Genomic DNA, 13,687 nt, shown 5'->3' with positions numbered 1-13,687 from the left:
ATTTTTAGGTTTGATTAAAATATAATCAATCTCATTTAGGGGGAAAATGTCATTACAATAGCTTAAACAGTGTAGGGACAGAACTTGTAGCCTGCCTGATTACCTGCATTTTCAACAAAGCATCCGGGGGTGGTGATTTAATATGCGTGGAATTCCTTCCTGTACAGCCCAATAAAGAGCACGGTTTTAGTGAAATTATATAATAAAAATGCAAACGATACAAAAACATAGAGAAGTAGACGACGGTGTGGAGTGTGGTTAAAAACACATCCTCTGCTGCCTCCACGTGGCGTATTGTGTTACTACAACTCAGCGATAACCAACAACACCTAATGATAATAACATAACATAACAGATGTATATATGTACTTTATTCTCACCCTGCTTTCTCATTTATCATTCAGTTCATTTCAAGCATCCAAAGTAATTTACGTGTGCGGTAAGAATGAACCTGGAAGCAACGGTTAAGGTTAGCGGCGTTTCATATGAGAACTAGTTGTTCTCAGTCGTTGTGTTGTAATGCTAGCTAGTTATACTACTGAGTACACGTAAACTACTACTCATATGAAATCGCCTAGAATCAACGCTGCCTTTTCAGTCTTTGGCATGTTTGAGTTAGCTAAAGGAGCTCGCTTAAAACTTACAACACGTCTTTGCAGCTAACGTCACTCATATCCTGTTAGCTGTCTTTAAAAAAGCTATAAACATAAATTACAGTTTACTGTCATCGTTTCAGCTGTGTCGTTGTAATGTAGCTGAACGTAAATAGACAAATACACCTAAAATGTTAAGCAGAGAGTCTCTTCACTTTCTTCAAAAGTCGACGACCCACACTGGCGATACCATCCGGTCCCATGGTGTAATGGTTAGCACTCTGGACTTTGAATCCAGCGATCCGAGTTCAAATCTCGGTGGGACCTCGTCCTTTTCTACTACACTACAATAAAATACGGTTTTCTTTCAGAAAATCGACATGTACTTAGAAAACAGCGAATAAACTTAAAGCAGATATGTATGCCCATGTTTAAGATATTTTACAAAATAATGTATTATACACCTAAATACTTGGGGAAGATTGTCCTATTGTATCAACCAAGTGATTTGTTATTTGATGATCTAATGGTAAATGGCCTGTATTTGTATAGCGCTTTTCTAGTCCCTAAGGACCCCAAAGCACTTTACACTAAACACAAACATTCACACACTGGTGATGGCAAGCTACATTGTAGCCACAGCCACCCTTGGGCCATTGACAGAGGTCAATGGTCAATGGAATGGAAATCTAAATGAATAATTCTAAATGAATTATCAATTCATTAACAAATGCCTTTAATGAAAAACGAATTTACAGAAAAAACTCTAAACATTAAACTCTCAATAAAACCTAAATCTATTTAAAATTGCAATTTGCTTTCCCTATTAGCTGCTGGATTAACTATTCAATTAACTTTAGCATTTCAGTGACTATTTTGGTCCTCGGAAATGATCAAACAATGAATTGGTGTATTAAAGGTGAAATATTAATGTGTACACAAATTTACCAATACATATTTTACTGCACAATTCATTAATAAATCAGGAAACGTTTCATTTTGATGCGCATGACTCTGCTGGTCATCCTAGCAAACCGCTTATTTCCCAACATATAATCTCAATTAGCTGTTAAAGTTAATAGTACTTATTTTAATTACTTTATATAGTGTTGGTTTACACTAAATAAGATATATTAAATAAAATAAATAATAAACAAACCAAAAAAGAAATAAAGTAGCACACAGATTGCCATATTAAATATACGCCAAATAATAAAGTAACTAGCAAAAGTTAAAATAGTTTAATGGGAAAATAGTTGAGCATAAGTATGTAAAATAACAGCAGAAACACTTGTGTAAATTACAAATATTCCCAAAATAACCCAAAGTATAGAATAGTAACAGACACAGCAGGATTATAGTCACACAAATTTATTTCCACACATAAATGGCAGTGTTAAAAATATAAATACAGTATTATGTTTGTCTGTGTAGGTTCTCAGTCATCCACGTCATGGCGATCTAAGCAGCTGTGAAAGAAACACGACTGGAGTTCTTTAGGGTTCTTGAAGACAGATGGCTTGAAAGAGGAGTGAAAGACGCTATCTATGTCCACTGTGAACGACCATCCTTGAGTCGCTTTTCTTTCCAAGCTCCTTAGAGTAATATGTTTGAAGTGAAAATTTGTTTTGGCACTTTATTGGAATGTTTCTCAAATTGCTTTGCAAATGCATCCATGACAGTTGTTTCTCTGCTGAGCACTGAGCAGGCACTTCCCAAGTGGGTGGGATTAAGTGAAATAGCTCTTTCACAGCACTTTCTCATGCTTAGTTAATTTCCTGTTACCTCACTATATTCACACTGGAGCCTTTGTTTTTCTATTATGATGTGTGTATGCATGCTGTAATAACAGCTAAATACATTTGCTAACAGCTCACCTTTAACAATAAGACTTGCTCAGTTTTCTAGTGGACTGTAGCCAGGATACATACAGTGCACTACTATTAAATTGTATTTCTGTAAAGTCACTGTAAATGCATAACTGTGCAAAGGGAGGGGGAAAGCATTGTGTAACAATAATAAGCACTCTTTGAAATAATAAAACAGCAACACTATGGAAAAACTATAACAAAAAAGGCACACACATCTGTTACGCACAAACTCTTCTCCTGTCTACAGAAGTTAGACAAAAGCTCATCTTCATTTCATCTGAAACCTCAGGGTATTAAAGCTTTACATCAGATCAGTATAACCTGTTCCATTACAATAAAAGCAATATAATTATAAAAGAAACATTAATGGCAGACATTAAATAAGTGCATTTTTTTCATACATTGTTCACAAGAAAGTAGTGGGGAATTTGTGAAGAAACAAATCGTCTGATACCAACAATTGGTGGTTTAAAGTTCGACATTCCTTTTCCCCCCCCCTTTAAACACATGAAACATGAATAGATTTTCCTTATATTTTTGTTATGTGTAGCTATTTATTTACTTTTATATGCTCTGCCCAGCTGGTTGTTGTGTTTGCTTCATTCCAAACAGGTGTGTTACCAACAGGGAAGTTGCAGAGTGCCCCCTGGTGGACAAAATATTCATCATCAACATTCATGACATAGTTGAAGGGTAGCTCTCCCATCTTGTTTTCTTTTACAAATTTGAATTATCAACTATATTTAATGTCTTCAGTACCAACAGATTGGCTGAGATTGGCTGATAGTATTGGTCTGCCGATAAATTGGTCAGGGTCTAGTGCACACACTATTTATGGAACTTCTCTGAGCCTTTCCTGTATTTAAACCTCAGCCTCAGAGTTTTGAGCCAACCTAGTTGACCCGTTCTAGTTCTAATCTCATTGTAGAGAAACTGAAACCGGAGCTCAGCAAGAGACAATGAGAAAAGACGAGCAAAAGAAATATTTTTTTGCATATGTAAATATAGTTTGGATAATATGTAAATAAAGTTTTGAAAAATAAAATACCACTCCTGTATTTTAGCTCCAAAAAACCCCAACATTCTGGCTGCTCAGTTACAGATTGAAGTTAAGGGATAAAACTCCAAACTATAACTAGTCACGACAAGTCTAGTTAAACCACAACAACACACAATATTGTTTAGTCTTTACCTTACATTCTCTTGAACTGAACTAACTGAATTACATTGTGTAAGAAACAGCTAGCATAGCAGTTGCTAGCTTCACATTTTGCTAAATTTTAACTTGGTTCAGCTTTTCACCTCAGTGGGTTTGCTTGTGTCATTTACTTTTTGATGAAGTACCATAACGCCACTTCAATTTACCAAAATTGGTATTTTTTGACAACATGCTAAAGAATATGTAGGGTTTAAGTTTCAGATTATCCAGCTGGAGCTATTGGGCCAGCTAGCTTAAACTTTGGATATAATTTTTAGATTTACATGTCTAGTTAGCTGCCTTTCTGTATCATTTGGTTTTGAAAAAAAAATTAACATCTTATTTTTATTTATTTTTTTCATTGTTACAGTAAAAGCCAACTCAAACTAAATATTACAGCATTTTGCCTTTTTTGCATTTTGTATAGGGCAGATTAGTTCTATAACAGTGTATTTTCTAAACTCTCTGGGCACAGCACTCCCTCTGGTAATAAATTCCAGCTCTATTATAGGATTCACTGTGGTGTGAAATTTAATATGTGAAACAACTTAAATGAGGATGCTGGCTTTCAAGACAACATGAGGTGTTTTTATCTTTCTTAAATAAAAGTTTATAATAAAAAAAAAATCACATCTCTGGGCTACGACATTCACTTGGTCACTCTGATATACAGTTAAGCATTCGGCAGCTCTATGGGGCAACTAATGACACAAACACTCACCTGAAAATATGCATTAACTGTTTAGAAAAGAGCAATGTTTTAATACACAGTTATCAGAGGTTTAAATAAGGCTTCAGATAAAATATCTGGATTGATTGCAGTTGCTGGAACTCTCAATATGAGGTCCCGCAAAGTGTCCATGAAAGTGAAAGAGGAAATCATTCCCAAAAAATAAACCTATCAGACAGATAGCAAAAGCTTTTCAAGTGGCCAAATCAACAATCTACTACATTTAGTAGAAAATGTAGTGCTGACCATTAACAGCTCTAAAAGATCTGGAAGCCCACAAAAGGCAACTTAAAGAAGATGATTGCAAATTCTTTCCTTGTTTAGCAAGACCCTTTGAATTTAGCTAACCCAAGAACGCTCTCAGGGAGGTAGCTGTATAATTTTAAAGTCTACAATCAAGCTAGTCACCTCATCTCAGTCTAATAAAGCATGCTTTTCAGTTACTAAATACAAAACTAGCGGCAGGGAAACAAGCAGCAACTGAATGTGGCTGTGGTTAAGACCTGGCAGAGCATCTCAAAGGAAATGCACCATTGATGATATCCATAGTTTTTAGACTCCAAAAGGATTTTCATCCAAATTTTAAAAAACTGTTCAATTAAAATTAAAATTTAAAGTAATTGGTTTATCCAATTACTCAAAGAAAATACGGGACAATGTAATAAAATAGCTGGAATTCCTAAACAGCTAATGCAATACTTTTATTAATCGCATCTTGATTGTTTGATTTGCTGTAGATCGTGTTTGGTGGTGTAGAGATGTGTCATTGTCCAAAAATCTATTTTCCTAACTGCATCTAAGATACAGCGTCAGGATTGTCATCTTTCTCTATTCTGATGAAAACTACAAAAAACAAACAACAACTGAAACTTGACTTGACTGCAGCAACATAACAAAACGTTACAATACGATTATTGGATATTACTGGATATGATGAACGACGATGATGAACGCTTGTTTTTTTCATCAGTTCCTAAAAGTCCAAAAACGTAAGCGTAGAAATGTGCCTGTGTGAGCTACACATTACATGTTTTTAAATCGCTCTCCAGACATTATGTACATACATACAAAACCTAACATTTATTGTGAAAACTCTCCGTCAGTCCCTGTTTTTTTCAGTGTGTGTGTTGTGTGTGTGTGCATATGGCACTAAAACCGTCACCTCTGTGTTTTATCCAATCAGATTTGAGTGGTCTCCAGAATGTTGCTTATCTCCCCGTTGGTGCATGAATTGCTCTTCTTCCTGCTGGCGTTTTGCGGCACCACGGAGATCGAGTCCTTTTTTTCCGAAGGTGCATTGGCAGGCGGCTCTACGTTCATGGTGATGCGGCTGGTTTCGGTGATGGAAGAGTTGGTGTGGTAGTTAAAGTGGTTGTTGGTGAGAGGTGTTTCACCCCAGCCGGTTTTGCCCCAGGCAGATTTACACTGAAACCACTTCCTCCGCACTGCTGTTTGAGCCTGCACATCAACAGTGAATAAATGTCATCTTATCTATGCTCTTTTGCCAATTCTAAGTCAACATTTTGGAAATTCGGACAGAATTTATATCGAATGAGTAAAAAAAAATTGCATTATTTTTGTCATGACTGAAGTCTTAGTCAGTTTAGCACTTTGAAAATTTCTTAGACATACCTCAGCATTGCAGAAACAGAAAATAGATGCCACCAGGAGTCCCTGAAAAGTAACAGCCAGACAGATTCAATAGCAGTAAAAAAAACATTTCTTAGTGAGAGCACTATACATGGTAAATTTGTAATGGGTTAATATTAATACACAGTGCTTATTTATGCAGTTTTAGGAGCAAAAAGTGCTCTTTGTCACTGCATGTTGCAAATTATCGAAAGCACTCTTTTGATTTGATCACAGAGTTTAATGTATCTCAAGTGTGCCATTGTTTTGAGTGTACCTGGAAGTGAGTGAAGATGTTAAGAAAGAACTCATAGACAGCGTGGCTAATGCGTCCATCTGGCGCCCAAGGTATGAGGATATACTGGATTCCCAGCAGAGGGATGAGGATGAGCGTGGCTCTAACTGCTTTCATGTAGGTCGTGGACTCAGCACAGTGTGTCTCTTTCAGTTTGGTTATCAGAACCCGGACGATATTCAGGAGAAAGAAAAAGTTCACCTGGATAGATGGATGGAGGGGGATAGAGAAAAATATATGTGGTTAAAACAAATATGGACGAAAAGAATGAGACATAATGTTTATTATGAGGCTTTAAAAAAAATCTTTTATACGGAAAATACAACAAGTGGCCTGATGGTGGCACTGGAGTCCCAGTAATTAAGGAGACTGAAGTTTAATACATGACTACTTACTGTCTACATTGTGTGCCTTTTACAGTTTAATACAATCATTTTGGCACTCGTTTCAGAACCTGGATGTCATGTTGGGTACTACGTGCTAATGTGTAACATGTTTTCAGGCCAAATCTGCTCTACAGTAATACTTTTTCTCTTGTAATTATTCCAGTGGAATTGACACTAAACCAGGCAGAGACACACTCTTAACTGATGAACAATAGTTGGCCGTGATTGGCTTCTTCTGCACCAGAAGACAACTTCAACAATGTGGAATCTGTAAGTATCCCAACCACTGCACATATGCTGAAAAGGTACCCAATTTCCCTAAAACAGCTCTACTATGTGCTTTCGAGAGAAATGCAGACATAGAGAAGCAACAGACCATTAAGTATGTTCAGTTTATGGCTCTGGATGCAAGTAAAAACACTCTTAAGTTCATTTTTGTGGCTCAGGCAGGCTTCCAACAAGCCAAGACAAAGAGCGAGGTCAGAATTTCATTGGCCAGTGGAACACCATCACAGTATCTTGACAACGTGAGGCCAACATCACATGTCTGCTGCTATATTAGAAGATGGTGTGGTGGGATGCAGATCTTGTGTTGGCTCATACAATGCAGAGCTCCTTGTAGCATTCTTTATGAGCTAAATCTGGTCTTTGGGACTGCTGGGGAATTCTGTGATACTGTGTGGGACAATGTTAATTTGCATGATGCTTTCAGGTGGAGCCATGGTTTCAGGATCATCCACAGCTCACCACCATAGACTTGCCCATGCACTCTCCTTTCCTCTGTGTGACTGAGGATTTTTCCCCACATGGAAGTAGAAAATATGTGACAGGCATCTGCATCAACAAGTGATCATCCTCCAGACATGCAACATGACAGCAGACAAGTGTCGGGCCTGGACTCGCCAAAGGTTCTTTCCAATATGTTCCAATATGTATATTATTTTTAGCAAATTGCTTTCATTTAAAGGGAACCACGCTGTTATTTACAGTGTATTTTATCTATCTAGTCGGCTATTTTTCTTCACTTATCTGGGTCCCAGTTGTGGGGGCAGCAGACTAATTGGAGACTAAGTTTTTTCCCAAGCCAAACGAGAGATGTAATCTCTCCAGCATGTCCTGGGTCTGCCCCAGAGGCCTCCTGTTGAGTGGAACATGCCTGGAGCAACTCATCTAGGAGGTGCATAGCAGAGGCTCTCCTCGTCTTACAGTGGATTTCATTAGTAAATTTAACATTTGTTCATTGACTCCACTGCATCTGTTGTATTCTCTCTACTGGTTCTTTTACAGCAACGACATATACGTGTACTGCATGTACTCTAATATTCAATGATTTTCTAAACAACTAAACAGTGAAACTGTACCAGTTTTCCTTAAAAACATATGAACGCAAATGCAGTGTTTTGAACGAGAATTTTGTTTTTAGCGTTTTGAAAAATGACATCCAGGTTCTGAAACTAGTGCCAAAGCTATGATTTGAAAATTGTAGCATTTTATCATTTTACTGTAATTATGCTGGCAATATTTATCATGGCACTTAAAGGCTGACACAGCGTATTTAATCTCTCTGTTAATAAATGAATGTGTATCTGGTATATTGTCTATTTCATGCTTCAGAGTGTGCAGCAGTGTAATGAGCTGTGACTCAATATTTAAAATTTGGGTAAAAGATATTTAAAATGCACTGTTATCAACTCACAATGAGTGCAACATGAATGGGGGCGTGTATGATGTAGAGCAGCTGAGTGTGTGTGCTAATCCAGCACCTGAAACAAACACAAAGAGGAAATCATTGTTCATCGTTTGTGCCACACTCAATGAACACTGCAATTTGATGAGATAATTCTATATTTTATAATTCCTCTCAACAAAAGACTGTACTATGAGGCTAGAGTAAAGACCTGCAAAAGCACTTTATTCTTTGAGTCCATACCGGAGGCCGAACAAAGGATCACAGTGTTTTTTTTTAACATTCTTATATAGTCTCTTATGTTTTATTGTATAAAAATATTTTACTGAAAAAACAGTTAAATTGACAGATATTCTAAAAAAAAAAAACTCCCCAAATTTTAAAAACTTCTGAACAAAGTTCAGATGGGAGAAATTTCATAATGGAAGCTCTGATTCAAACCAAATTAGATGTGACAGATGTGGGCAGAGGGTTCTTCTACGTATCTGAAAAAAAGAATATAAATATCATGATGGACTGATTGAATAGAGTGCTACATATATAAAAATATAAAGATCAGTAAACACCAAACATTTTTGGGGGGAGAAGGTCTGACTGTGATGAATCCAGCAATATAAACCATGTGACTGTATCAGGTGAACTTAATATTCTACATTAAAAAAGCACGTAGCAAGTAAAATAAAGGTGTGGAAGGGGTGGAGCTATCAAATTATCCAAAAACTATAACTGACAAATTAAAAATATAATACCACAATATATTTTACTCAACTAATGTCAAAGGTGTTCATCTGCTTATAATAATGATGATGGCAAAACATCTTTTACGAAGCTGCTGTAGACATAGCCACTATATAAACTATCCCTGTAAGCCACAATCTTTATCAGTGTTTTCGCAGGCTGTAAAGATTGTGGCTTATGGGAATGGGTCACATTGCAGCTTGTACATGTGGATTACAGTGAATCAAATTACTCTCAGCGAGTCAGGCTTTGTCAGTCATTAGCTTATATCCATTATATACTGACCTTAGTTTGTTGAACATTTTTCAGTCAAATATTTCTATACAAGAATCCACTTCATATTTTAGAGACTATAGAAAAGATGAAAAACTCTCTTGTGCTTTGCTCTACTTCCAGTACGGATATCTCTACACGTCTTACTACATTTCTCATCTTAGTCTGAGCTTCTGATTTACAGAGATGACAATGGCAAAACAGTAAATGTGCTGCATCTTACGGGTCGTTATGGAAAAGCCCACGAGCCACAGCGTATGTGACAGCAGGAACGATGGGAAAACCTTTGGACAGAGAGAGAGAAAATCAGAAATGAATACTAGTCTGACACCCAGGATCTCTGCAGAGGCTGCTACAGCCGCAGCAGTACATCTTAGTGTATTAGTGAATGAGGATGTATATGTATGTATAATACATGCTCACGTGTTTGGATACAGTGCCGTGAAAAAGTATTTACCCTCTTCCTGATTTCTTAGTTTTGTTTTGTTCTTTTTTTATATATATATATTTGTCATGCATATCATGTTTCAGATCATCAAGCAAATTTTAATAGTGGACAAAGATAACCAGAGTAAATAATTAAGAGGAAATAATAATAATAATCCCCTTAACAATAATATTAAGGGGGAAAAAAGCTATCCCAACCTACCTGGCCCTTTGTGGCCAGAGCCAGGTCTGCAAATTTGCTGCTAACATGATGCAAATTCCTACATAACTAGACTAAGGAACTCCAAGAAGAATTGGAAAAGGCACAAATGTGTTTGATCCTCCTGACTCACCCCACCCCAGGATGTAGTACCAGAAGAGCTGCTGTTCCCCAACAAAGACGGCCACTATGATGAGTGTGTGGAGGTAGATGCCTTCACACAGCATCCAGAAGTAGGTGGAAGTAGAGGTATACTGAGTCAGTACAGCCAGGATCTTACAGTTCACCTGATAGAGGGGATATCGTAAGTCCTTATATACTGAATATGTTATAAGCAGATTTTTTATAAATATGTAATTAAACACAAACAGAGGACCACAGGTGAAAACTGAGAAAGGCACTAGACTATGGATTATAAGGCCTTTTTGAAAACAGAGAAAACTCATGAGTGTAATGAGATGAAGACTAGTTGGTGGCTCACAGAGTTGCTGGTGTCTGTGCCCTGGTTATTGACTATGCTGAATGTGAGCCATATCATAGTAACAATTGAGTTTAAGATGAAGGAAAGAAACATGTTCTTATGAAGGGAGATTCTCTGGCAGCTAAGGCTCCTGAAAGAGAGCAGAGAGAGCAAAGGAACAGCATTAGTGGACTACCGTATTAGTTACGGGTGCTTCAGAGTGAACTAATACTTTTCTCAGGAGATTAATATTCCCATTCAAGCAATCACCATTATTTTCTATGATAATTTAATCATATGATTATGAAGAGGGAAAAAATAAGAAGCAGTCAATTAACCCAGACAGAAGAAACCTCCCATGACTCACTTGAAGTAGGAGAAGATGGTCAGACTGATGACTAAGGACACAATGGAAAGACTATGACCCACCATGGCCATGTAGTAGACACTGATGGCAAGCTGCAGGGAACAAATTGTTCAGCTATGATGAATGTAAATAGATTTATCGCTGACTAAGAGTGATTTTCTTTTAAAATTAAGATGTTAGCCAGCACAGAATACAATCTTTGCATCTTCTTTTCACAGTATGTGAAAGCAGCACACAGCAATGCAAATAAAACAACTGTAAACTCTTCTGAGAGAGAAAGTATTTGCTGAATGGCCATCAATTAAGATGCACTAAACAGTAATCACTGCTGGAGAAATGGCATGGGAATTTTGAATTGATTAAAGACAATATACAAAAAGTCTGACAGGCTTTAGAGATTTGTTTCTGACAGGAATATTCTTCAAACAACTGGCCTGTTCAGTCTAGACATGAGGTTGATTAGACTAAAAGCAGATTTGAGCAAGGTGAAAATTTCTATCAGAACTCTACTTAGACATATTTTGGAGGGTTAGATGAGTTTGCAAAGTTTTATGCTTTCTAATAGTTAAATTGGCATCTCCAAATCAGATCAAATGAGATAAGATAAAATTGCAAGTTGAAAGTTGAAAGTGCGAACAAATTCTAACTCCAGTCAGAAAATTTCACAAAAAACATTCATTTATTCAGAAAAATAGCTCCCGAAACAGTGGCACACAGAACCAGATTACAGTAAAGGTCAATACTCCAATTTGGTCAATTCAGCCAAAACCAAACCAAATTAAACAAATGCAGTAAATGGTGAAAATAGCTCCATTTTACCTTGAGTTTGTGGTTAGTGTGTGCAGAACACATGGTGTAGTTAGACCAGATTCTCTTGCTCTCTGGGTGATGGAACCACTGGCCATCAGGATTACAGACTTTGGTAACCCTCTCTGTTGAATGAACAGATTTTACATGTTGTCATAGTTGGCAATGATAGGCCCATTATACATGAAATACAGCACGTGGACGATTTGTAGTACATGCAGTTAGGTCTGTTCTTTGCTGCACAAAGGGACAATTTTTGCAGTTTTGCCCCTGTAAACCACCACAGTGGATTTTAAATAAAACCATCAAATTGTCATTGAAGTGAAGGCTTTTAGCTTTAATTAAAAGGGTTTAACAAAATTATTACAGTTTAACAAATGCAACAACTTTTAAACACAGTCCCCCATTTTTGAAGTCTCTAAATTAGTTAGACAAACTAACTTAATTTTTAAATATCAGGACTGTTTTTAATACTTACATGAAGTCAATGACTGCCTTAAGACTTTAACCCATGGACATCTTTAACCCTGGAGAACCCATGGGGTCAAATTTGACCCCATGGTTTCCCTAGTAAACCAATGGGCTCGGATCTGACCCCATTGGTTCTCCAGGGTTAAATGCTGTTTTTTCACCCTTGAAATGATCTGCCATGTGTTTACTGTAGCTTATTTAAGTTACTATTTGTTTGTGGAACTTTCTGGATTTAACTAGCGAAAGGGTTGTTTTTGCAATATGCTTTGGGTCATTTTCGTCTTACCCAACAGTTTTGCAGCATTTGGCTGAATCTGAGCAGAGAGTATAGCCCTGTTCACTTCAGTATTCATCCTGCTATTTCAACTAAAAGTCAAAACACCATTCATCACTAGTGATCTAGTTCCACTAGCAGCCGTACGGGCACATGCCATAACAAAGTCTCCACTATGTTGGACAGATGATTCCGCTTTGTCTTCCTTTTCTAGTAAATTACCCTTAATTTCATCAGATTTTTCTGGAAAGTCAAATCTGGTTTTCAGGTTCATTAGTGTAACCAGTGGTTTGCACCATGTTGTAAACCATCTGTACTTCATTCATGAAGGTGTCTCTTGATTGCAGACTTTTGACAATGACATGCCTACCCCCTTGAAAGTGTTCTTGACTTGGCTAAATGTTTCAGAGTTGGTTTTCTGAACCATCGACAGAATTCTGTCAACATCCTCTCTAGTTGTCTGCTGATCAGTGCAAAAAATTGTTTTAACACTGCACAAGATTGTTAATTTGGCTACTCCTTTAGTTTTTCCGATCACACTAATAGATTTATTTTGGTTTTGATCCTAATGACGGGCTTCTTCACTTGCACTGATAACTTTTTGAGCCTTACATTGACTAAAATGACTAAAAAAGCTATAAAACACAAATTCATTACTTTGAATGAAATTCAGACATTACGTGTCCCTTATTTCTCACAAAATAGCAAGGGAATGGACACCTGTCCAAGAAACTTCTTGTCAGTCCAATGAAAATGAAAATTGGTGACTATGTATCGACTATGTATAGAAATGCCTCTAATTCCTAAACAAATAATACAACATTTTTGTTAAACCCGTTTGATTGTGATTTAGAGATCAATCACATCTTCATTATTTGATTTAAAATTAACTATGGTGGTGTAAATTCAAAACTATAACTATCTTTGTTCAATCTATTATTCACTTAACTGTATCAGTACAAATAAAAAAGAAGAATACAAAGAGACGCATATTTAACATGTGTGTCCATTACGGCCTTACCAGTAGGGTCAAAGTCCATAAAATATGCTGGACACATCTGCATGACAGTTCCTGGAGCTGAATCATCCCAACATAGCCAGCCATCCCATGTACGGTTACAGTAAGGGCCTAAAGAGGGCAGAGGAGAAATGCCATTGAGATTTGCATGTCTGTGCAGTGGTAATTTAGGGTAAGATAACCATAAAACACACACACACACACACACACACACACACACACACACACACACACACACACACAC

The 13,687-nt window shown here is 37.0% G+C and overlaps 1 protein-coding gene and 1 non-coding gene across 2 annotated transcripts in view; one reads left to right on the top strand and one right to left on the bottom strand.

The window, feature by feature from the left end:
- The first annotated feature begins 848 nt into the window (after positions 1–848).
- Positions 849–920, top strand: trnaq-uug. Its single transcript has one exon. It is a non-coding gene; the product is annotated as a tRNA-Gln (tRNA).
- Positions 921–1,948: 1,028 nt separating this feature from the next.
- Positions 1,949–13,687, bottom strand: part of calcrl2 (calcitonin receptor-like 2) — a 45,391-nt gene continuing 33,652 nt past the window's right edge. Inside the window, exons 4-13 of the mRNA XM_005931491.2 lie at positions 13,447–13,554; positions 11,693–11,805; positions 10,874–10,965; positions 10,528–10,657; positions 10,180–10,333; positions 9,624–9,684; positions 8,399–8,465; positions 6,299–6,517; positions 6,025–6,066; positions 1,949–5,850 (exon numbers count right to left, since the gene is read on the bottom strand). Of these exons, the coding sequence (XP_005931553.1) occupies positions 5,572–5,850; positions 6,025–6,066; positions 6,299–6,517; positions 8,399–8,465; positions 9,624–9,684; positions 10,180–10,333; positions 10,528–10,657; positions 10,874–10,965; positions 11,693–11,805; positions 13,447–13,554 (1,265 nt within the window). The 3' untranslated portion in view covers positions 1,949–5,571. The remainder of the gene's footprint in view (positions 5,851–6,024; positions 6,067–6,298; positions 6,518–8,398; positions 8,466–9,623; positions 9,685–10,179; positions 10,334–10,527; positions 10,658–10,873; positions 10,966–11,692; positions 11,806–13,446; positions 13,555–13,687) is intronic.

This window comes from Haplochromis burtoni, unplaced genomic scaffold, assembly GCF_018398535.1.
Source record: "Haplochromis burtoni strain Fernald_Lab_line unplaced genomic scaffold, NCSU_Asbu1 Contig_141, whole genome shotgun sequence".
In the NCBI taxonomy this organism is placed as follows: Eukaryota; Metazoa; Chordata; class Actinopteri; order Cichliformes; family Cichlidae; genus Haplochromis; species Haplochromis burtoni.
The sequence above is the reverse complement of the archived record's forward strand: the minus strand, read 5'-3'. Positions and strand labels throughout refer to the sequence as shown.